This window comes from Crocodylus siamensis, chromosome 1, assembly GCF_052110815.1.
Source record: "Crocodylus siamensis isolate JL-2025a chromosome 1, ASM5211081v1, whole genome shotgun sequence".
Lineage (NCBI taxonomy): Eukaryota > Metazoa > Chordata > Crocodylia > Crocodylidae > Crocodylus > Crocodylus siamensis.
Window position 1 is genome coordinate 398,785,162 of NC_143395.1, and position 22,252 is coordinate 398,807,413.

At 48.2% G+C, this 22,252-nt stretch overlaps 1 protein-coding gene across 1 annotated transcript in view; it reads left to right on the forward strand.

Moving 5' to 3' along the window:
• Positions 1-12,325: 12,325 nt before the first annotated feature.
• Positions 12,326-22,252, forward strand: part of MAML2 (mastermind like transcriptional coactivator 2) — a 268,490-nt gene continuing 258,563 nt past the window's right edge. Inside the window, exon 1 of the mRNA XM_090030294.1 lies at positions 12,326-12,905. Within this exon, the coding sequence (XP_089886420.1) occupies positions 12,471-12,905 (435 nt within the window). The 5' untranslated portion in view covers positions 12,326-12,470. The remainder of the gene's footprint in view (positions 12,906-22,252) is intronic.

Consider the following 22,252-nt stretch of genomic DNA (forward strand, 5'->3'; position numbering starts at 1 on the left):
TGGTTCTTGTGGTAACACTAGCATGCACACATTGGGAACATGCATGTTTCCATTAGCATTCCAACTGGTAGAGGCCTGAACAGATAAGGTTTGGATTGTGGGAATAAGAGAAGCTTCCCTTGTTCATTTCTTAAAAATTTTGCATTTAAGTTTGCAACTTGTATGGTGCGTTAACGTTTATTTTATATTAAATATCCTTGTAAATTAAGAAAACAATAAAGGCCCTGTGCTCAGTTGTTGTTATGGTAGGAGGCACTTGCTGGGCTGTTACACAGTGTTATAAGTTCTTCTAACATAAAAGTCTGTGAAGAGTCCCCCTATTCTGTAATGCAAGTACTTAGGGTGAAGCTGCAGCAAGCAGTTGGTGATTATTTTTCTGCTTCAATCAAACTGGAGTCAACACTTGGGGGAAAAATTCAATGGGAACTGGGCATTAGTGTTCGGGCTAAGGTTTGCAAGAGGGCACTGACTATGTCTCTTTGAAGGACAGAAACAGGCCCATAACTTGGTATTGGGATGGGTTGGGCTTCTGCCTGGAAGCTCATGGTTTGCATGTGGCCTGTGAGCAGTTAATATGTGGCGCTTGGGCCCCAGTGGCTGCATCATTACTGCAGTACAGTATCTGTACCCCGCAATCAGCATCTCATGTAAACTTAGGCACTAGGGCCCAGAGTTACTGTGCAGTCGTGCCAAGGAACAGCTTTTTTTGTGATGCTCACTGCACAGTAGCTTGTTACTACTGCACAGTAATGTTGCATCACGTTTCCTGCCATGTAATGCTACTATGCAGGAGTCAGCGTCTTGCATAGATGCAGCTAATAGCTGCCTCTCCTGCTGCCATACAGTGGAGTGGGCCCAGGAGTCCGCACATTACAGTCTGTGTAGGGGGACCACATGCCACCAGCACAACTTGCACAACAGGAGGGATCACATGCTGCCACTGGGGTGCACGGGACCCACATGCTGCCGACAGCTCAGGGGGAGGGGAAGAGATCCGAGCTGAAGTTGCACAGCCCTGAACTAGGGTATATTTTTAGAAAGTAGAAATTTCAAGTGATGGAAAATTAACCTTGGTAAGTGATTCCAAATATTTAATTACCTTCACTGTTTAAAATGTGTTCCTTATCTTTAGCCTAAATGTAACCATCTTCAGGTTCCAGCCATTGCTGTTTGCCATGCCTTTACTAAATTAAAAACCCTTTGCTGTATGAGATCATCTCAGCCATGCAGGATTGTCACCCGCTGGCCTTTTCTTAAATAAGCTAAAAAGGTTGAGCTTCCGAAGTCTGTCACTGCGAGGTGCATTTTTTAAGACCTCAATTCATTTTTGTGACTCTTTTCTGAACCCCTTTCAACATCCTGTTTTTTTCAGTGGACAGATGAGGACATGTAGTTCTAGTCAGGGCCTTACTGATGTATCTTACCAACTCTCAGCCACAGCAATGCAAATTGCAAGTTACACTAAGGAAAAACCAACATTTGGCATAATTGATTTATCCTCCACTGGGAAACTGCAATATGAAGCCCCAACATCTGCAATGGCTTGGCAGAGAGGTGACAGAAATGATAGTATTTACATAGTCTCAATTCTTGCTTCACCAAGTTAAATCAGGTGGACGTAGCTTCACTACTGCCTTTTTGTTCACCTAGAGAGAGTTCTCACAAAGCAGGTTATATAGTGTAGCAGTACCTCATTCACAGGGTGATAGCTGAACCTTTGCCAGGGAGAGACCTGTTTAGAAGGTGATGAAGAATTGTAGATTGTATACTCTTTCAAGCAGGGGCTATTTGCTGTATATTTATACAGCTCTTAGCACAAAGGGACTGTAACTTGGCAGAGGCCTCAAGATACTATTACAATAATAATAATACGATTAGCAGAAGAATACTGTGAAATTCTGTGAACAGCAGGAGAAGAATCCTGAAATCAGATTATTCTATTCATTTTGTGCCTGCTGTCCCCAAAGGTGAGGCAGCCTTGAGGAAGGAAAATACTGTTTTGTTTTGTTTTGTTTTTTGCTGTCTGAGACTCTTAGAACCAGCCACCATGGAAATTTCCTGAGCAGTAACCCTGCTTAAGAAGAAATGATTCCCTCAGAGCAATAAAGGGGAGAGTGTTTTATTAGGCTTAGATTACTAATGGTCAGAAGTTGTCAGCTTTTAACTATTTACCCGAAGTTTAAGACTTAAATTAGAGGTGGCAGAGGGTTGGTCCCCAAACCAGCTTAGGCTCATGGCTCCTCCCCCTCCCCCAGTGCCACAGAGCACTGCAGGTGAACATCCCAGGCACTGCATGGGTAGCTGGGCCAGTGCAGCTAAAGAGGACACACCATGGACAGGATTATAGGGCTCTATGGGCCCGATCCAGCCTGCAGGGCATGTTTAACATTCCTGATGTAAACCATCATTTCAGCTGGATTTGACCCTTGGCTGCCAGACAGATTACAATGCTGCAAATATACAAGAAAAGTTATATGCAAGATTAGTTTTTAGTGACTTCAGTGCAGGAGAGCTTGCAAGTTCAAGGACTTAGGATATGCCAAGTTTGGACTGTGGGTATCTTATTCTGCTTACATTCCATCCATCTGTCCCCCATATTTCCTGTCATTCTGAATTGTGAATCAAATTATTTTCTTTATTTTATGGGGATAAAAACCAAAAAACTAGGGCTGAGACGTAGTGAATTTCATTAAAGTGAATGAGATGTAATATTATTTTGATTGATGATGATGGCATCCATCTCCTGCTGCCAAAAAGCAGTTGCTTCCAGTATATCAGAAGGCATTCACACGCTTAACTTTACTAGTTTACTTTTATTTGAATAAATAACGGCATGCAGTTCTAGGCTTCTTTTAGTCCTGATTAAACAGTGTGGAAGTATTAGAAAAACACATCAATTTGGTATCCAGCACACACAAACAGCCAGTGCGCGCACATATTTTATAAATTTGATGTACCATTTATTTTGTTGATTTTTTAAAAAATTGAAGAATACTCATTTATTATCTGAATTTCCCATACCCAGCACTGGGACGATTGGTACTGCTGCTGGCCCCGCAGCCTCCTGTGATCCAACAGGCAGGTTGGGGGCCCACACCTTCAGGAGGAGTCTGGCACAGCCTCTGCAGCCTTCTCAGGGCTGTGGGCCCCCGATCTGCCTGCTGGATGACAGGAGGCTGCTTCTGCCACCTGGGCCCAGTACTGGATGCAGCCCACACCCAGCACTGGGAAGACTGGTGCCACCGATGGCCCTAGCTGGTAGCAGCAGCCTCCTGTCATCCAGCAGGCAGATCGGGGGCCCATCCACACCCCTAGGAGGGCTGCGGGAGCTGATGGACTCCTCCTGGTGGTGCGGGCCCCCAATCTGCCTTCAGTCCAATTCCAGACCATAGGAGGCTGCTTCTGCTGTCTGGGACCGGCGGCAGCACCAACCTTCCTGGTGCTGGGTGCGGGCTGTGCCTAATGCCCATCCCAGGCGGCAGGAGCAGCCTCCTGCCAATCAGCAGGTAGAATCGGGGGCTGCACCTCTGGGAGGAGTCTGGCACAGCCCCACAGTGGTGTGGGCCCCTGGATCTGCCTACTGGATGACAGGAGGCTGCTGCTGCTGGCAAGTAACAGCTTTCCTTGTCAGCACCTTGAGGTGCAGTTTCCCAGAACCCTCTGCACCTATCTTCTTGGCACTTGGCAGGCTTCATGCTCTCAGAAGGGGCTACCATTTCTGCAAGTTTCATCCAAATCAAGGTAAAAATGACAAAGTTATAGGCAGTTTTGTGCTTGCCATTATAGCCTATGGGAGAAACATTGAAACAGCAAAACAGTTTCGACGAAACGACACAAAACAGTGCATTCAAAAAGAAATGAAACTCAAAATGAAACACTGTTCTATTGAAATGGAAGTCAAAGTGGAATAGTGCTGTTTTGCACAGCCCTACTATACATGTGTATCAATTACTGAACAGTAGATTAATGCACTGTTTTGTAGTACCTGTACATACAGGTACTAGAAAATAAATAAATAAATCGGCTCATCAAACTAATGCACCGACGCGCAAGTGTAGATACTAACTTGGAGCAAATTGCTCCTCATCAGCCTAGGCAGCAAGGGGCCACAGGGGACAGGGAAAGCTATCCCAGCTCAGGAGGACACTGCCTCCCAGTCACTTGGACATTGGAACACATCCCCTGGAGCTTCCCCTGGCTGCTGCACGGGGGCAGAGCAGCCCTGGACTGAACTGCTCCCATGGGGCATGTCTAGATGAGCACACACATGCCTGTTGCTGCATCGCAAACTGGTTTGAGATGCTGCAAGGGACACACTGAGAATGAAAAAATGTTCCCTGCACTGAATATTTGCAGCGCAGGCTCTAAAATATGATACCTTAATTTCCAGGTATCAAAAAACAACCAGGAAAAAAGCAGCACAGGGCACAGTTCTGCAGCATGCCCTGAGATAAGCTGGGGCTAGGACCCCCAGAGATGCTCTGGTATCTGGCCAGCGCGTTTCTGGTGCTCCTGCTACCCTAGCATGCTGCCTCAGCGTGCAGAGCAAACAAGCAGGGCAAGGCTGTGGCTTGACCTGGCCCCAGGCACTGTCCCAGGTAAGCAGGGCCTGAGTCTGTGAGGAGTGGCAGAGTGTGTGTGTGGGGGGGGGGGGGTATAGAGCTTGTGGGGGTGGTTGACGGGGGACCACCACACACCTGCTCCCCCAGTCTCTGCAGTGCACAGCCCCTGGCACTGGCAGCAGCAGCCTGCTGGGCCATTCCCAATGCAGCACAGCCTCACTGCGCTGTCTGTGCAGGGAGAATGGGCCCAGCCTGTGGACAGGATCAGAACAGCTCCTGCCACCACCCACAGCTCATGTCCAAAGGAGTGTGCTAACAGGGCAGGACAGGCCAGGCCAGGTCAGGTGGGGCCAGGCCCATTGTCCATGTGGGTCAGGCAGTGATGCACAGCTGTGGGGCTGTGCCTCCAAGCAGGCCATGGCCCTGATGGCCTGGCTGTTGCTGCCAGCTCCAGGGTGTGTGTGCCACAGCAGCAGGGGCAGGGAGGAGCATGTGGCAGCCCCCCTCAAACCCTACAGAACCCTGACACCCCCCTCCTGCAAACCTCATGTCCCCCCCATCACACACTCAGTGTGCCCAGCTGCCATACAGGACAAGACCTGCTGGCAGCTATGGCTGCAGGGGCAGCTGTCCCCAGTTCCTGGTTAGTAAAAGGGGTCAGGGGGAGCTGTAATTTTTCTATGATAAGAAACCTAAAAGCAAACATGAAGTCATATAAATATTTAGAACTTATTTTATTATTGGTCATAGAGACACTGGTAGGCTTCCAAATTGTAAATATATCAATAAAACATTGTCCAGCTGATCTCTCATATGATATACGTAAGCGGTCTTTTGTTTTAATTGTGGAAGAACATGGGTTTTGGGGTATTTTAAAAAGTGAATTTGGGATTTTTTTTTTAAATCAGAGAATTTGCAGTTTTTAAATAGGAAACATCAGGATTCCTGCTAGTGAGGCAAGTGGCAGGACCCAGGCAGAGGAGCCTGCTCAGGGCTGGCACCCAGGACCCAGCTGGAGGTCAAATGAGGGGAGGATACCCTGGCCATTTCGGGCTGGGAGGGCATGCTTTGACCGTTCAAAGCAGGCCACCATAGTTTCATAGTTCGTAGGGTCGGAAGGAACCTGAGCAGGTCATCGAGTCCGACCCCCTGCCATGGCAGGAAAAAGTACTGGGGTGAAACGAGCCCAGCAAGGTGTATGTCTAGCCTCCTCTTAAAGACCCCCAGGGTAGGAGCCTGCACCACTTCTCTTGGAAGTTGGTTCCAGACCCTAGCCGCCCTGACAGTGAAGTAGCGCCTCCTGATATCTAGCCTAAATCTACCCTCTGCCAGCTTGTGACCATTATTCCTGGTCACTCCTGGCGGTGCTCAGGGGAACAGGGACTTCCCCAGTGCCTGCTGGTCCCCCCTGACTAGTTTGTAACAGGCCACTAGATCCCCCCTCAGCCTTCTCTTGTGCAGGCTGAACAGGTTCAGGTCCCATAGCCTCTCCTCATAGGGCCTGCCCTGCTGCCCCCTGATCATGCGAGTGGCCTCCTCTGGACCCTCTCCATGTTGTCCACATCCCTCTTGAAATGCAGTGCCCAGAACTGGACTCAGTACTCCAGCTGCGGCCTGACCGGTGTCACACAGAGGGGGAGGATCACCTCCCTAGACCTGCTTGAGATGCATCTGTGGATGCATGAAAAGGTACGGTTGGCCTTCCTGACTGCTTCCTGTCGACGCATGTTCATCTTGGAATCAATGATGACTCCAAGATCCTTTTCTGCCTCTCCGCTGATGAGGAGTTCCCCAACCTGTAGGTACGGTGCCGGTTCTTCCTCCCCAGATGCATCACCTTGCACTTGTCGGTGTTGAATCCCATCCTATTCTCATCCACCCACCCCTGTAACCTGTCTAGGTCTGATTGCAGCTTATTTCTCCCTTCTAGCATGCCCACATCCCCCCACATCTTAGTGTCATCAGCAAATTTGAACAGCCTGCTTTTTACCCCCTCGTCCAAGTCACTGATGAAGATGTTGAACAGTGTGGGCCTCAGGACCGAGCCCTGGGGGACCCCACTGCCCACTTTCCTCCAGGTCAAAAATGACCCATCCACCACCACTCTCTGCATGTGGACCTCCAGCCAGTTGGTGACCCAATTGACTGTGTGGGTGTTGACACCAGTCCCCATTTCTTAATGAGAACAAGGTGAGAGACAGTGTGAAAGGCCTTGTGAAAGTCCAGGAAGACTATGTCCACTGCTACCCCTGCATCTAAGGATTTGGTGATCTGGTCATAGAAGGCCACCAGGTTGGTCTGACAGGACCTGCCACTAATGAACCCGTGTTGGTTGCCCCTAAGCATGATCTCCCCTGCTGGCCCCTCGTGGACATGCGCCAGAATAATTTTCTCAAAAAGCTTGCCCAGGATCGAGGTAAGACTAACTGGCCTATAGTTTCACAGGTCCTCCTTCTTCCCCTTTTTGAAGATGGGAACCACATTGGCCCTCTTCCAGTCCTCTGGCACCACACCAGAGCACCACGAGTGCTCGTAAAGCTGTGCCAGGGGTCCCCCAATGACCTCAGCTAATTCCCTCAGTACTGGAGGGTGGAGATCATCCAGACCGGCTGACTTGAATACATCCAGTCCCTCCAAAAGTTTCCTAACTAGATCCTCACTAACCCTTTGGCCTAGGTGCGCCTCCCCTGGGGCCTGAGGGGGGGCCCAGAGGAGGGGTGGCTGTTCTGGTCCCTGCTTAGGAAAATGGAGGCAAAGAAATCATTAAATATGTTGGCTTTGTCGTCTGGTGCGACAACCAAATTCCCTAGCGTGTCCTGCAGGGTCCCCATGTTACCTGGTACCTTCTTTTTGTCCCCTGTGTATTTAAAAAAGGACTTTTTGTTGTCCTTAATCTGGGTAGCTAGACCCAGTTCCATGTCTGCCTTGGCCTTCCTGACTGCCCCCCTGCATCCCCGAGCAACTGCAGTATAGTCCTCCCTGGTGATGGCCCCTCCCTTCCATTTGATGTACACCTCCCTTTTTGCCTAGGAGACATTCCCGGATGCTTTTGGTGAGCCATGGGGGCTTTTGTGCCCTCCTGCTCCCTTTGATCCATGTTGGGATTACCTCCCTTTGGGCTTGAAGGATTGTCTCCTTAAGGAGCGACCACTCTCCTTGGACACCTGGCTCCCCTCCAGGACCTCAGTGCTTCCCCGACTATTCTCCTTAGCCCTCCTGAAATCTAGGGCTGCTGCCCTACTATAGGCCTTTGCCACCTTGCGCTGGATGGTGAAGTCCAGCAGGCGATGATTGCTGTCACCCAGGTGGTCGAGCACCCGCAGCCCCCTCACCAGGTCATCTCCCATGGCCAGCACCAGGTCCAACAAGGCATCTCCCGTGGTGGGGCTGTGCACCCCCTGGGTTAGATGGAGGTCCTGCACTGTGGCCAGGAACCTACGTGAGTGGTCAGACCTGGCTGACAGCTCTTCCCAGCAGATGTCTGGAAAGTTCAGGTCACCCATGATGACTACATCCCTTGACTTCACTACCTCTGTGAGCTGACTTAAGAATTCCTGGTCTAGCTCTTCCCCCTGGTTGGGAAGTCTGTAGTAGACCCCCGTTAAGTCTCTTTCCCCTCAACTGCCTTGTACTCTAACCCAAAGCACTTCAGAGTGCCCCTCCCCTGACTCCTTGCTAATTGACGAGGATGTGTATTCCTCCTTAATATAGAGTGCCACGCCCCCACCTTTCCTTCCTATCCTGTCCCTCCTGTACAGCCTATAGCCCTTGACATTCACCGCCCAGTCATGCGTTGGGTCCCACCACGTTTCAGTGAACCCCGCTACGTCCGGGTTGGTGTCAGCTAGCAGGAGCGTGAGTTCCTCCTGCTTGTTTCCCATACTACGAGCATTTGTGTAGAGGCATTTGAGGCCTCCTGTGGATGCGTGCACTGGCCCCCTACTTTCAGCACTACCCTGGCCCCTGTCACTTACCTGTGTATCAGTTCCACTCGTTGGTCCAGGCTGGGCTGTACTTGTGGATGTTGCTTGGTCTGGCAGCCCGATGTTTCCTCCGCCCTTGTTTTCCCCTTCCCCCAGTGAGCCTAGTTTAAAGACCACCACATTGAGAACATCTTCCAGGTGATAACTGCCCAGATCGCAGGGCGGGGCTAACTAGCAGCCCCATTTTATGGGGGCTGATGGACAAATGGAACAACTAAATTCTTGGGAAAACTAATGGAAACCACCCCCCCAGGATAGGAGTGTCTAGTCGGTCAAAGGGTCAAAATGTGAAAATAAGTGCGCCTGAGGGGGACACCGAGTAGAGCCCCCCCCCGGGCCATACCCACCAGTCCTCAAAGGCATCCAAGGAGCTGATGGATGCCACCCACTGGTGGTCTGCCCAGAAACGTGCATGGACAAGTGAGGGGAAAGCAGCCCTACAGTCTCCAGGCATCTTCCCGGCTAGAGCCTCCTTCCTAGTCAAGTCAAGCAAGGGCCAGGAGGAGATAGACCATGAGGTCCTGGGACTTGGTTGGGCCCCAGATGGGGTAACCAGAAACAAAAATTGGGTGGTGAAATTCAACTAGACCCTCAAGAGGAGGTTCTGGAGGTGGAGGGGCTGCAGCCTGGTGCTGAAAAAAAGAAAAATGTTCTTTACGGTACAAGTGTCTAGGGTCTGGAACAAACTCTCCCCAGAGGTGGTGTAAGCACCTACTCTGGACTCCTTCAAAAAACTGCTGGATTTATTTCGTGCTGGGGTCACTTGATCCCAGCTGACTTCCCGCCTGTGGTGGAGCGGGGTCTGGACCCGATGATTTCATGAGGTTCCTTCCAGCCCCTAATGTCTGTGAAATCCTTCCCTCTCCGACTCAGGCAAGTACACTAGACTTTGGTCATTTGTGGGCTACTGACATTTACTGAACTCATGTTTGGGAGAGAAGGGGAAGCAGAAAAGAGGCGATACCCCCAGCCACAAGTCACTGACTCCCAAAGCATGGATGCAAATGCTCCCCTCTGTCTCATCTACTGCAATGCAAGCTGGCCTGGGTGCATGTTCCTGCCCCTGGTAGCAGAGCCACAGCATTCATACAGCTGTGAACTGGTTCCCAGTGACGTTTGGGAACAGTTCCATTGTTAGGTGTCAATACCCTAAAAGTTGCAGTTGTTCAAGAAGCAGCAATGAAAAAGGAATGGAAATGGCTGACAATTCAAAGCCCCAGCTTGCAAAGAGCACTTCTACATGTGGTTGATTTTGTGCATATGAAGTCCCACTAAGGTTACTGCAACCCTTAAGCAACTGCACAATCCATCTGTTCGGAAATCATGAAGCATGTGGTCAAGAACAGTAAGTTGTTTGGGTGAAGGATTATTTTTTCTGTTCTGCATTTGTACAGCAACTTGCACAATGAGATTCTGGGCCATGGCTGGGGCTCCTAGACACTATATGTCAATACAGGTAGTAAGTGTCTTGCTGAGTAGAGGCACACTGCTGGAGCCCCACGGAGTACTTTAATATGAATAGTGAATTCACACAAAAACAAATGCCATACTGAGCACAAGTTCAAGGATGGGAATTCACTTACCACTGCAATTTGATTTCAGAAGTTCCCTAAATAAATTGATGTCAGTGAATACAAAAAGTAATCAACCTTTTGGGACCTGAGTATTGCAGCACAACATATGCTTTAGTATGAAAAGATGTAAATACCAAGCACCGCAAGTAAGTCAAGTATCTATTGGCTCACAAGAAAGCAGACAGCAAACCAGCCATAATTGGTACTGGAATAAAGAGGATAGTCAGACACAACTCAGCCTCTGCTGGTAAACCCTGTAAAAACTGATATATTAATCACAGAACAATGTGAAAGACACACATCTCCAAGAACACAAATCTGAAAGATGTAAACTTATTATTCAAAGAATTAAAAATCTAAAAAATTAAAAACATAGGCTAGCGTTCTGCACCCTGAAAGCATTGCTGCTTACATGTAAGAACATGGATTACACTCAGATTTGCAACCACGTCTAGCACCAATTGTTCACGTCAACCTCAACCGCAACACTGGACTACACCACCACCTAAAATGTACATACATTCCCAGGGTTCCCCAATGCTTGTGAGAACTATAAAACTGCTGCTGCCACTTACTCTGGGAAGAGCTTCTTTGGTTTCAGCATCCAGTCCAGATTCCTCCGGGCAACTTTGATAATCTTAGCCAATAAAGGCTATGTCCAAACTAGTGATGTGCTCCAGTATAGCCATGAATTTATTCATTTCAGTTGTTGCCAATGGATGAAACCATCGTTCTGGACTCATGGACACAATTTGTTTGGACAATATAAATACCAATAAACCCTTCCTCATCTGTTCAACTACTCAGCATAAAAAAAAACCCATTGCTCTTCCTACTTCGGTCACAGTAGCCTGTTCTGAACCTGGGCATGTCCAAAGGCCTGGGAGATCAGACAGGCCTTACGGCATGCCCTGAAAATCAGTGAGTCCAGCCCTGTTGGCTCAGGAAGAATAAGTTAATTGGGATGGACTCTACATTTTGTCCATGCCCAGGCCTGCAGTTCCTAGGCCGGACGACCACAGAGAACCCAGAAGTGCCAGGGTAGGAACCTGCCAAGTTTTGTGTTGGTCTCTCATCCTTTAGACCTGCCGGCTGACACGGCCACGTGTGCTTCCACCTCGACGCAGCAGGTGTTTGCTCATTTGGGCAAATGCATCCTTTCATTACTTTAACCCTTAGTCCCAAAGAGCTGTTCTATGCACAGGCAGTAATAAGCACCTGGAAACACGGGCTCCGCAGGAAAGTGCTTCTTGCGTGTTATTATAATGCACCCACTTTACTGTGACGGTGACTGCAGGTGTGTCAAATGCAAGCCAGTGCTGTGTGTGAGGGGCTGTCGAGTGTGCTGTCTGAATGGGCAGGCCAGCCCCAAATCCGATTTCATTCAGTCTTACAGGTGAGGAACAGAAGTGGAGGTTACGTGACTGGCCTGCGGCACGCAGCACACTGGCGCCAGAGCTGGGAAGTCAACCCAGGGTTCTGAAGCCGCAGCCCTGGATGCTGGGTGCCCACTCTGTGGCACGTTGGGTGCCCACTGTGAAGTCTCGGGTGCTGGACCACAGCCGCATGAGTGCTGGGTGCCCACTCTGTGGCACCTCGGGTGCTGGATAAGGGCCACAGCCCTGTTTGTGCCCCTATTCCTGTGGCGCAAACAAGCAGGCATCACAGACGACCCGAGGGGGAGCAGAAGGGCTGCCCGTGCTACCCGGGACAGATCCCGCCTGCATGAGATTCCCTAGCTGGGACTGACCACGCTCCTCCTTGCACCAAGGCTGGCCAGGCAGGGGGACAGGGCATGCGAGGTCTTCGGCCAAACATCCCGCAGGCCCCCGCCTCTTTCACACCACACCCCTCAAGAGCTGGGAGAAGCTGGCTTCACTGGGAGGAGGAGGAGAGGCACCCCCTCCCCCCCGCGCCTCAGGAGTCACCGGGGCACCCCTCATCCGTGCGGGCCGGGCCGGAGGTTGCTCTTCGGCAGGGCCAGGTGGGCTTTCCCCGTCCCGCCGCTGGGCGGCTCCGCGCCGCTCCTTTCCCCTGCGCGCCCCGCCAGCGGCAGCCGAGCCGCCCCGCGGGCTTCCCCAGTCCCCGGGGCGCGAGCGGGGCAGCGCGGCGGGGCGCCTAGAGGCCGCTGCCGGGCACTGCCGGGGCGGAGCCGCCCGCATCGCGGCCGCGGCTGGACGGACGGGCCGGCGGCGGGCGGAGCGGAGCGCGGCGCGGCGCGGCGGGTGCGGCGGCGCCGAGGAGGCTGCTCTCGGCGGAGAAAAGTTTGGCAGCGCCCGTCCCGGCCGCGGGCTCCTGCCATGGCGCGCGCCGCGCCGCGCCTGCCCTGACCCGGCGGCGGCGGCGGCGGCATGGGGGACACGGCGGCGCCCCCGCCGGCCCCGGCTCCGGCCCCGGCCCCGGGCGCGGGGCTCGGCGCGGGCCTGCTGGGGGGCGGCTCGGGCCCCCCCCCGCGGGTGCACAGCGCCATCGTGGAGCGGCTGCGGGCGCGCATCGCCGTGTGCCGCCAGCACCACCGCAGCTGCGAGGGCCGCTACGAGCGCGGGCGCGCCGAGAGCTCGGACCGCGAGCGGGAGAGCACGCTGCAGCTGCTCGGCCTCGTGCAGCACGGCCCCGGCGCCCGCAAGCCCGGCAAGCACGGCAAGGCGGCGGCGGCCGCACCCGCGCCCCCAGACTACCGACAGCACCACCAGCAGCAGCTGCTCAGCAACGGCGGCGGCATCGACGGGGACCCCCCGCCGCCGCCGCCGCCCGCCGCCGACCCGCGAGCCTCGGCGCTCAGCGCGGTGAGTGCGGCGCCCCCTGCCGGCGAGCCCGGCCCGGCCCGCGGGGGGGGAGGGGCGGGACGGGCGCTCCTCCTCCGGGGGCTGGGCTCTGCGAGGGCCAGGACAGCCGCGTGGGTGCATGATGCCCGCGTGCATGCGGGGTGCCGGACACTACCCATGTGGGTGCCGGGTGCCCGCTCTGTGGCACGTTGGGGCCTGGATAACAGCTGCATGGCTGCTGGGTGCCCACTGTGAAGTCTTGGGTGCTGGATAACAGTCGCATGGGTGCTGGGTAACCGCTTTGTGGTACACTGGGTGCTGGATACTACCCATGTGGGTGCTGGGTGCTTGCTCTGTGGCACATTGGGTGCTGGGTGTCCACTCTGTGGCATGCTGGGTGATGGATAACAGCCATGTGGGTGCTGGGTGCTTACTCTGTGGAGCCTTGGGTGCTGCAGACTAGCTGTGTAACGGGCACCACAGACTCTGTGGGCTATTGAGTACCAGGTGAAACTGGGGTATTGGGTGCCGGGTGCCTACTGCCTGATGGGGGGGACAGTATCTTGTGGCACAGGGCATGGGTCTCTGGAGCCCCTGGGCTGGGATATGGCAACTGAGTGCTGCTGGTGCAGTGAATGTACACTGGGTGCTCTTGGAGCAGAGTGGGGGGATGCTGAGGACCAGTGGTGCAGGGTGCTTGGGCACTAGCTGCTGTTGGCTCAGGGTGCAGGGTCACTGATGCTGCCATCGCTCGAGCGGGCCCTGGGAAGTGTTGCAGAGTGTGTCAGCATCGCAGGTCTTCAGGCCTGGGCACTGTGGATGCTGGATGCTACTAGTGTACTTGTGGTGTGTGGGAAGCTGCTGTCCTGTATTTAGTGGGAAGTGGACAAAAGCGCAAAGTGAAGAAGGCTGGGAAATGCTGCAGCACTTACAGCACAACTGGCTGCTTCCTGCAGAGGATCTTCATTTGCTACAAGTGTAGCGTATGATCACAGTGTGTCCCAAGTAGACAAGTAGGATCTTCTAAAGCTGGTGTATAGCAAGAAGTCAGTATAAGTCCCCAGACACAGACGTGTCTCCAAGTCCCTTCAATTCAGGGAAACTTCATTAGCTCAACAAGTTATACGGGTGTTTCCAGCTATCTGCTGTGAGTGTAAGTACATTCTAACTTTCTTGTCTGGCATCCAAAGAGAATGCAGTACCGGGTGTGATCCGTCACTGCTTTATGCTAGTATGACAATCATAGAGAAGCAGGGCTGGAAGGGACCTCAAGAGCTTGCAACCCCTGCCTGAGACAGGAGCACCCTGATCCAAACCAGTCAGTGAAAACCCACTGTATAATCTCTTAAAACTACGCAGTCAGCCCTGACACAACATGAAATGTTATGACCTAATCTGCCACAAGTAAAGCAAGGGGCCCATGGTGGCCAACATCCTGCTGCTGCACACTCATTGAAACTCTGCTTGAGCGATCTTAGGAAGATCTTCTGCATGCAGGCATGCATATGTCTTGCCTTTGCATTCAGTGAAGTCAGTGGCCAAACCTCCATTGACTTAACAGGTGCACGACAAGGCAGGTATGTCAGTTTTGCAGAACTCTTGCCCAGGCTCTTAACTTCACAGACATAAGCAGTCTCTTATGTGTGTAAAGTTAAGGGTGCTTGCAGATGTTTCTGGATAAAGGCAATATCTGGATGTATATGGATTTATTGAGGGGTTTGAAATTTGGAACTGTTGTAATCAATCTACATGTATCAGTCTGACTAAAACCAGCATGTCCTCCAAGCTAGTTCAACTGGTCTTCATTCTACAAACAGAGGAATTATAGACACTTGGTGCCATTATCTACTCAGTTATACCAGCCAGCTCTTACTTACTGAGTTAGAGGACAAAAGCAGCATTAAATATTCCTAGGGGTTAAAGTCCCTGGTATTTTAACATATTGTCGAAGGCTTCTAAGAGTATAACACAATCTCAAGAACTATTTTAATTCTGGGCAACAGTTTGCTATTGTTTCTCTTGAACTCAGTCAATATTTATACAATAGACAGACAGACAGTGAAAAACTGTGTGTAAGGGTTAGCCTTTTATTTTAAAGACCAGCAAACACTTAAATAGGACGAATTCTTAACATTGTATCATAATGTCTAGCTAAACAAATATTTCTAAGGATTAGTACTTAAAGTATGAACTTGACCAAAAAGGTTTATTTGCTATTATCGTGGAACATGTTTAATGGAGCACAGCTGAAGGGGTTTTTTTCCCCAGATAAAGTCACTTTGTTACTGACAAGTTGATTTGTTTCAACTGGAAACTGTAGGCCTGAGTGGGTTAGGTATGAAAGAGGTTGTCTCACTATTATTCCAGTATGAGGAGTATGTCTGCCTGTCTTGCTTATTTCTTAACTAACAAACACATGCAAAATATTAAGAAAAGGGACAGCCATTATTTGAATGATGCCAGCATAGGTTATCTCCTCACCTTGTAGTCTTTATTAATTCTTGGTTTATTCTAAAATGGGACCACAGGGATTGTGTCTCATGTTACATTGGTATTCACCACAGTGTGTGGATCTAAATTTAGGGCCGCATTACTCAGCATCATATGTGAGGGTGATGATGTAAGTGTTAATGTGATAACATTGTGTCCAAAAGGAGTTTGAATGCTCTGACCTGATTCAGTGCTCAGATTAAATCTGAGTTTTTTCTCATCACAATCAAGTGAGTCATTATCTGATTTTTTTTCAGTCAGCATTAATTAGATACTTTACATGCATCTTAAAAAAGGCTCTTGCATAGTAATATACTTCCCAGAAAGCTCCAATTTTTTTTAATTTAAGTGAACAGGTTTATGTGCTTTTTTTTTTTTTTTTTACTAGTTGTTACTATTATTATGAAATAGCTGGAAGCAGCTGTTTGAAAGTACTAAGAATATGCTCTGAAAAGCTCTGAAGAAAATACTTGCATATTCATCTTCTGAGTGCAGAGGTCGTGTGGTTGTTTTTGGAATAATTTTAAAGATTGTAAATGCTCCAAACGCTATAGTACTTGGCATCACTTTCTTATGTTTTACAATCAGCACAAACTTACCCCTACGATGGTTCAGAACCGGATGGCCTTTGACAAGAGAGAGATTTGATACAATCCTTTTGAGATGCTTCAGCTCTTATTAACACAGTATACGACTTCACTGAGAATTTTGTTTGAATCCCGGAACCACATTTTGATGGTAAAGCAGCAGCTTCAAAGCTCATGAAGCAGAATTGTTTTAGTGGTATCGCTGTACAACATCACTAATCCTTCTACTCTGACACAGCTATTCTTTTGTGTTCATTTGCTGCTTTGATAAATCTAGTTAATTAAGCAACAGAAAGTCACCACTTTGAAGTCATTGCTACACATAATGGAAGTATGTGTTCCCCTTACTGTTTGCTCTGTAGTCTCATAATCACATGCCAAGTAATGTACCAAGTTACCATTTTCAATTCCTGTGATTTCAAAATTCACAGCAGACTTGTGAGTCAGGAAATAACTGAGCCCTGTGGGGTTGCTTTCGTAGCCTAGCTGGAGAACGCAAGCATTGGTCCCTACTAGTTAATCTGAGTGTGCTTGGAAGGGTGAAGGCACAGCTCTGATCTCTCTTCCCTATGCATCCAGACTTGATGGGTGCTGAGAACAAGAAGCATTCTCCTTGCGTTCTTCAAGGCCAGCAGATCTGCAGAGAAACGTTGACCCAGACCTTATCTACACTGAAGTTTTGTGTCTTAAGTTCAATTTTTCAGTGTCAGCACAGGGCACCCATGTAAACTGCATTGGTGAAAGTTGCAATTTAGACCAATGGCCTGCCTCTGCCTAATTTGCTAGTGAGTACAGGTGCTCAGGTGTGTACAGGTCCTCTGCCAGGATGTGAATTGTTAAAGCCCTCACATCCTGGCAGAGGACCTGTACACACCTGAGCTTTATCTTAGGGCTTTAACAACTCTGCCAGGATGTGAGTTGTTAAAGCCCTAAGATAAAGCAGCACATGCTCAGTCTCTGCACCAATACCTAGTGTATTGGTTAAGAGGCTGAGATCACCTCTGCCAAAGGGGTTATCGAGGTAATGCCTGTATTGGGATAATTATACCTCTTTAAAAGACCTCCAAGAAGATAAAGTGTACAACAGGAATAAGGACTCAGACTGCAGTGGAGCACTTGTCTGCACACCTCTCTGTCTAGCAAATCAGTAGTGAAGCTCCCTTTGATTTCAGTGAGAGCAGGATTTGGTTCCTTGGGGAATAGAAATAAATGACCTCTGGTTGCCTTTTGTCAGACTGTCATATATGCAACAATGAGGCTTAGTAGGAGACTATCAATGTCCACTTACAATTAACTACATTAGCCACAAGCTTTTATGTTTAGTGATGCGGCAGAGATAGTTTATATAGATGGCATTCAAAAGTAAGTATTTTAAACCTGTTGGAGTCTGAAACATTGTTAGTTAAAAAATGGCAAGCACCTTAAAGCATTAGCACACGTCTTGTTACTTTTATTCAATAATCATCTGTTTCCAATTGACAGCTTAAAACATAAGGGCTTGGGGTTCCTCTCTGTTTTTCTGTAAAGCATATTTGGCAATAACGTTTTGTGACTGGAGAACAAAGAGCAGGCTTGATCTCTAAACACATGTGATTGTATCTATCTGAGTGACAGATCTCTCTAGAAGGAAAACTTTTTGTATTGTCTGGGTACCAGCCTAAAAGAACTGACCTTTTTACTTTTGCTGTTATCTTCCACAGCACAAAATGTACCAGAAAAAATGTTCTATCTTTATTTGTGTATGCGTGTGTATGGATATAATATGTACTACAGCCAGGTTTCTGTGTGTAAAATACACACAAATGCATACATGTGTATGTGTGTACTATATTACACACACACACGCTTACATATAGTACAGCTAGGTTCTGGAGGATGTTTATTAATGGTTTAAGCATTAGGTCTGTAATACCTTGACTGAAGCTGCAAGTTCAAATCCCAGGCAGTCTGATTCATCCCATTGTTTTAGCAATGTATGCCGAGTACTGTTCATTCTACTACTTAGGGGCCTTGGGGATTTCAGTCTCAAAGGCGTCATTATCCTATTCTTGTTTCTACATTGCATCTGTCACCGTGGTGTCTGAGCGCATTCTGAGTGCAGTAAATGATCTATCTGTCATCTATCATAAGTGAGTCCTTACAGTTTTCACTCTTCTATGGGGAAATTGTACATGGATATTTATTATAATTTATCATTATTATTATTATTATTATTATTATTGTTATTATTATTTTATGGCCTTCAAAAGGTTACTGTGAAAATGTGATCTTACTCCACATCCCCACTCTGGATACATCCTGGGCAGTCAAGTGAACAAGAGTTAAAAAAAAAGCCATAGAAGCAACACAGCTGACAGAGATGGAGCTGGATTGATTTCTTCTAGGTCACTAAGCCACAATCAGTTACATCCGTGCAAACCTATGGAAAGCAATGGGTTTGCTGAGTGTCATTGAAGGTATTATTTGGAAAGAATCCAGTTGCTCAAATGTCACTGGGAGTCTAATTAGGCTTGGAGAACTTTATAACAAGCAGTTACTCAAACGTGGAAGTCACTGAAATAAAGTGAGAGTTTTATGGAACTAAGAGTGTTAATTCTTCAGGGCAGAATCTGAATACAGGTGTAAGTTACCATTATTATAGAGCTCATCGAAGGGCAGTGGCTAGAGTACTGACACAATAGCATGGATGGGTGGATTAAAGCAGGATCCGTTTGTCCAGGCTGGGATGGGATCCATTCACCAACAAAGTTTGGATCCTAGGATACACTAGGGGAGGATTCCCGGTTCCGTGGGTTGGTGCAGTGTTGTGTTGCTTTATCAGACCTGGTTGAGACAGTTGATTACATCTAGTCAGATAGAAAGGTATGAGTCGGGATTACTTTGCAAGTAGGGAAGTCTTGATTGGCTGATGGAAGTTTATTAGAGGGGCCACCAGTTAGTTTTTCTCTCTCAGGGTGCAACCAGTCTCTGAACCAAAGTCTAAAGAGTTTCTAGAAGCCGCACGAAGTGTCGTCTTAATGAAAAGTACAGTAAGTTAGAATTGCTAAATATTGGCTAGTTAAGCTTGGCAAGGTTTGTTCAGTTCTTCCCACACTTGCATCCTTTGAAATATTTTTTTATCACTTGGGTGAATTTTATGGAATTTCCCTTCTTTTTTTTTTCCTGAGGCAGACTTCACCTCCATGCCTTCTGCAACGATTAGATAGCAAAGCAGATTTCAAATGCGACTGGACTGGACACATTATCTGAGTCATATTAATTGGTCAATTAGCCTCCATTGACCCTACCCTGTATCTCTCAATATGCCTTCCACATGCCCCGTGTTGCACAGACTCAAATCCCTTGCATGTGGTACCATCGATACAGATTCTACTTCCTCTATGCTGAGAAGTGGCTCCAGCAGAAATGTGAAGCTCTTTATGAGAAAATCTGAATTTTTGAAAGGGTGACTGTACTTCTGAGTCATAGGTGCTGCTTTGCTGAAACCCTGACTTATCTCAATATTATTTTATTTTCCCTGAAGGAACGTTGCCAGCATAAGTGCAAAAGAAATAAGTGCATATGGTACAAAGTTACACTTTTATTTTACAAAATAACAGGATTTGAAAAATTTACCTCATAGAAGAGTAAACCAAATAGCCCAAGAAACATGTGCAGCCAAATTTACCACCTCCTTTGCCCCTCCCAGCTTCTGGCAACAGGGAGGGTGCAGGAGTTTCTATCACAGCGCTGTCCCTGGATGCTGAATGAAGCCTTCATCCTTGATCTCATCCTCTCGCTTGTCAATGTTAGGCTGTACTGGCTCCGCCTGCTGCAAAGGAGAGCACCCCTTCCTTCCCCCATAATTGCCAAGAAGGGGGCAGGGGAAATGTCCATTGCTGTCTTCTTATCCCATCTTTCTGGCTGCCAGCCTCCACTTCCCCTCATGAGCATGTCACATAACATGTAGCTGAAAAATCAACTTTCATTAGACTTGTTTTGGAGCATCCAGTGGAAATTATTATTACCATCCAGTGGAGGGAGATCGTATGGTCCAGAAGATCAGTTATTGAGACTCGGGGAAACGTGGACTTTCTTTCCATCCTTGGCATGACCTTCTGTGCAACCTTGGGCGAGTCACTTTCTTTGTGCCTCTGCTTCTCCTCCCAGGCTTTGTATGTCTTGTCTGCGGAAACTGTACACTCCTCAGGACAGGCACTGTCTCCATCTGCATCTGGAGAACGTCTAGTACAATAGCCAAAGTCCAAAGGCCTCTCATGGCTGCTCTGAAGAGAGGAAAGGGAATGAGCTTTCCACTCCTTTCCAGCCTCTGCATTTTCAGTCCCACTTCCCTCTGACTGTACAGGGGTTGCAGCTCATAGTTTTCTCACAAACAGCAGGATAAAGCTGACATGATTCCTGACTGTTCACTGCTTTCCACAAGGTTTGCTCATGAGGGACTCATCTATTTCACTCTGTTGCTGCTTAGAAACGCTCTGAGCAGGAAAAAGGGCAATGGAATTGGCTGCAGGCTCAGAAAAACAGTGTTGTGCTAGTTGAGATTTAATTCACTTTTGCAACTGAGCAGCATTAAAGGCCAAATTTTTTCACATAAACGTGCAAACAGATGATTTATGCTCCCACATGTCCCACAGAAAGCTTTCCATTTACCACAGGAGAGTCAGCAAATGATTTCTTCCCTTGAAAGCTCTTCCAAAGTATTATTAGCTAGTAGTAATACGTTTATTTAAATGCCCACCGTATGCACAACACAAATTATACACAATTCCTACTCCAGGGTCCCCTTGGTGGAAGACCCAGGACTGGGGCCCAATCTAATGCATTAGACTGAGCCACACATGGTAGATTAGGTTACTTTTGCATGCCTCAATTTCCACTGTGTAAAACGATGCTTACCACACTTGTAAACTGATGGAAGCTACTGTATAAGGCCTACATATTCTTATTCTAATTAAAATCCTGCTGCGCTGTAGTATTACTGCCCGCATTTATTCAAATACCATGATTTGGCTTCCAGAGATAACAAGATTGGCTTAAAAACATTCAAGGTGGGCAGGAAGAGAATGATTTTCAAGTCAGGCTCTCAGTCTTTGGAACCTAAATCATAAAATTGCATTTCCTGTAGTCATGTGTTTACATATCTTTCACTTTTTTAAATAAGCAAGCTTCTAGTGGTCATGCTTGTGAAGAAAAAAGCTTGAATTATGACTTGAATGTACCATAGAGGCTACAAATAACTTATGGTTTTTAAGCCTATCTCATGTTTTTGGAGCCTGACTCATGATGTTTGAACATATGTGGTGGACAATAGTACAAGTGCTGTACTTTGGTGTGTGCAGATGTGTGTGCGTGTCTGCTAAGTTCTTTTTATTTGCTTCCTGTTCTGCGTTTGACATTCATAGCATACTCAAGTCATAGTTTCAAGGTTCTTCCCACGTGACTCCAGGAGCTGGGGTTTTAAGCACTTGACTCACGAAACTACAATAGTTGGCAATGCTGTCAATGTACTTCTCTCTCTTTTTTTTACTCTCTTTAAAGAGTTTTAAAGTTTGAATGGTCTCTGGAGATACTTTGTCACATGCTCCTTGCCCTGATCTAGCCACCTGCTTGTGGGCAGTGAGGAAGTTGAGCGCTCAAGCCAAATACCAACACAGAGCAGGAGTTGATTTGTGAGCATATCCAGATTAGCTGTATGTGCGCTCCCCAGTGGCAGCTGGTGTGAATGTGTTTACACTGTTCTCATTTCCTGTTGTGAGCCCAAGTGACTCCTGATAGCAACAGGACCAGATTCATGTCCACATCTACTGAATCTTTACCAATGTCTTCTGACAAGTAAATAATTATCTGTAAAATTAACATAAAGTGATACATCTTTCAAATCTGCAAAAATAATGAACAAACATTGACAAATTAGCTTTTCCATTTATATGGAGCAAAACCAGTTTGAACTTGGCTGTATGCCTGGAAATGTGTCCTGGAGTTATTTCGACTTGTGTCACTACGTCAGGTTGTCTGTGGAGCTTTGAAACAAGGCTGCAGCAACTGATAGAGAAGGCTGAGAATTAAAATTGGCATGGAAGGACTTTGGGACAAATGGAAATGCTTCTTTAGAAAGTTCAGCATGGCTGACAAGGCAATCTGTTTGCAGGGGAAAGAGAAAGCATACAAATTCTGCAAATCAGAAACTTGACTGATGTTTGCATAAAATACTGCACTGACTAAAGAATCATCCTTTCTTCTCTTGGGAAAACAGTTTTGTTTGTTTCTTTTGTTCAGAAAATATTGGGCTAG